At 35.6% G+C, this 2,162-nt stretch overlaps 1 protein-coding gene across 3 annotated transcripts in view; it reads left to right on the forward strand.

The window, feature by feature from the left end:
- The window catches only part of LOC106941194 (thrombospondin type-1 domain-containing protein 7A-like), a 41,998-nt gene that overhangs the window by 12,411 nt on the left and 27,425 nt on the right, over nucleotides 1-2,162 (forward strand). For all 3 annotated transcript variants that reach the window (XM_015024136.1, XM_015024137.1, XM_015024138.1), the window contains one exon: nucleotides 771-965. In XM_015024136.1, the coding sequence (XP_014879622.1) occupies nucleotides 771-965 (195 nt within the window). The remainder of the gene's footprint in view (nucleotides 1-770; nucleotides 966-2,162) is intronic.

Below are 2,162 nucleotides of genomic sequence, written 5' to 3' on the forward strand. Positions count from 1 at the left end.
ATATATATAAACTTATAATATTTGCTTAAGGCAATTATCAATAAAACTAGTCATTTAGATCAAAAGTACCAAGTCCAGACACCATTGCTACCATGGAGAAAATAGTCAAAGAGTTCAGGCTCCTTCCTGATAAGGCTGAGGTTTTAAAACAGATGAAAGTATAAATTCAGCACCGGTGTTATCTGAAATCAAAGCTGCAATGAACACAGTCAACATCTCTCAAAGATAACAAGAGTTTATTAACAAAACAAATTCAACTTTACAGTTAAAACATTTTATTTAACCAACTCAGCTGCCAACACACAACTAAACCTAAAGGGGAAAATAATAATTAATAATTAAACGTTTGCTTTAATGTTTAACCAATCTCAACAATTAACCATATTAGGCTTAATTGTGATTTTATACACAATCCATTCATTACAAAAACAAACTTGACATAAAAAGTCAGATATGTTATCTCTTTAAATAAACTTCTTTAAATACTTACATCAGTTCCAAGATATTTAATGAGATCAGAATAAAAACTGATTTCACCTTTTATTAGTTTAAATTAAATAGATTCTTTACATGGTTCATATTTATCTTGCAAATAGAGTGAAATATGAAAATGTAAAATGTTTGATAATTGGTTTTGGTTTTACAGTGCTGATGACCACTAGCACTCTATCTTTGCTTTCTACCTTTCACTACATTCATGTTTATTTTTGTAAAATACACACATTATTGATGAAAATAATCCATTCAATCTCCTTATTTTGTTCCCACAGCCGTTTCTTGTCGAAAGCTGGACGATGGGCAGGCAGACGTTGAGGTTTGTCTCAAGCTTGCCAGCCCCATGCCTCCTCTCACCCAGCTGTGCCATCTTCCATGTCAAGATGACTGTCAGCTCAGTAGCTGGTCCAAGTTTTCTACCTGCACAGCTGACTGTGTGGGCGTCAGAACCCGCAAGAGGATACTTGTAGGTCAGTACCAGACATTTGTATTATACAGCTGAAACCTAACAGTTATACATTTTAAATGAGACATATAATCTTTTTTGTTAATGTCTGACAATAAATAATCAGTTGGGTTTATCAAAGTGATTTTTAATTGCTAAAAACCAGATTAATTAGAGAGACTCGTACAAATGCTTCTAAAATATTTATTTTAATTTAAATGTTTATACATTAGGAAGACCATGCTTTTAAAAGTTTGAGAAAACCTAAATAGTGATGACATGGATGGGACTGAAACACTGACAGAAAGAACTGGACTGAGCTGTGCCAACAGCAGGCTCTGGATGTTGATGGAAGTTGATTTAATTTAGCATAGCTTTGTCATCATGACAAACGTTTCTTAATCCAGTCTAGTCTATGGTCATTAAAATTCTACCAACTGATTACTGAGGGTGTAGGCAATGTTTGTGTGTGCATTTGCGTGTTTTATTTTGATGTGCATCAACCAATCAGAGTCAAAACTACACCTATTGACATATTTCAGAAAGACTCAAGAAGTAAAATCTACCAGGCCCATATTCTACTTTAAAGACAATGTCATTTCTTTGATATGAAGTGTTTCTCTTTTCTTTTTTTTACATTTGACCCTCACTTCTTATCATTTGGTGATGGTAATGTTCCAACCACCATTAAACAAAAAGTAGTAGAAGAAGAACCAAACACAGCCTCTAGAACAGTGGTTCTTAACCTGGGTTCGATCGAACCCCAGGGGTTCGGTGAGTCGGTCTCAGGGGTTCGGCGGAGCCTCTGCCGCGGAGGTAAAGACACACTAGTCGTGATGACGCCCCCGCTTTACCATCACTTGCTGCAGAGGATCATGTTACATTGCTGAGCCAATCAGTGCTGCAGAGGAGCACTGATTGAAGGAGTTCCTCTCTCAGCATGGATTTGAACTTGTGTCTTTAATTACTTCAGTAAAACTCACCGTTTTTACCAAATTCTGTAGCTTTCGGTGTACTGCTAAATCTGCTCCTTAGTCGCATCTTTACGGGGTTGATACTGCCTCTAGTGGCGTGGGGATGGTAACACAACTAATATAATTACATTACTAAATCAGAATACAGCAAAGTCTTTATTATTTATTATTAAATTTTCATTATCTTAAGAATGTAGAGCTAATTAAATGATCTAAACAAGACCTTAAAGTGGTTTCAGTTTCTTTCG

The sequence above is a fragment of the Poecilia latipinna genome, unplaced genomic scaffold (genome assembly GCF_001443285.1).
Source record: "Poecilia latipinna isolate Pla-1442-1.1 unplaced genomic scaffold, P_latipinna-1.0 Scaffold3541, whole genome shotgun sequence".
Classification (NCBI taxonomy): domain Eukaryota; kingdom Metazoa; phylum Chordata; class Actinopteri; order Cyprinodontiformes; family Poeciliidae; genus Poecilia; species Poecilia latipinna.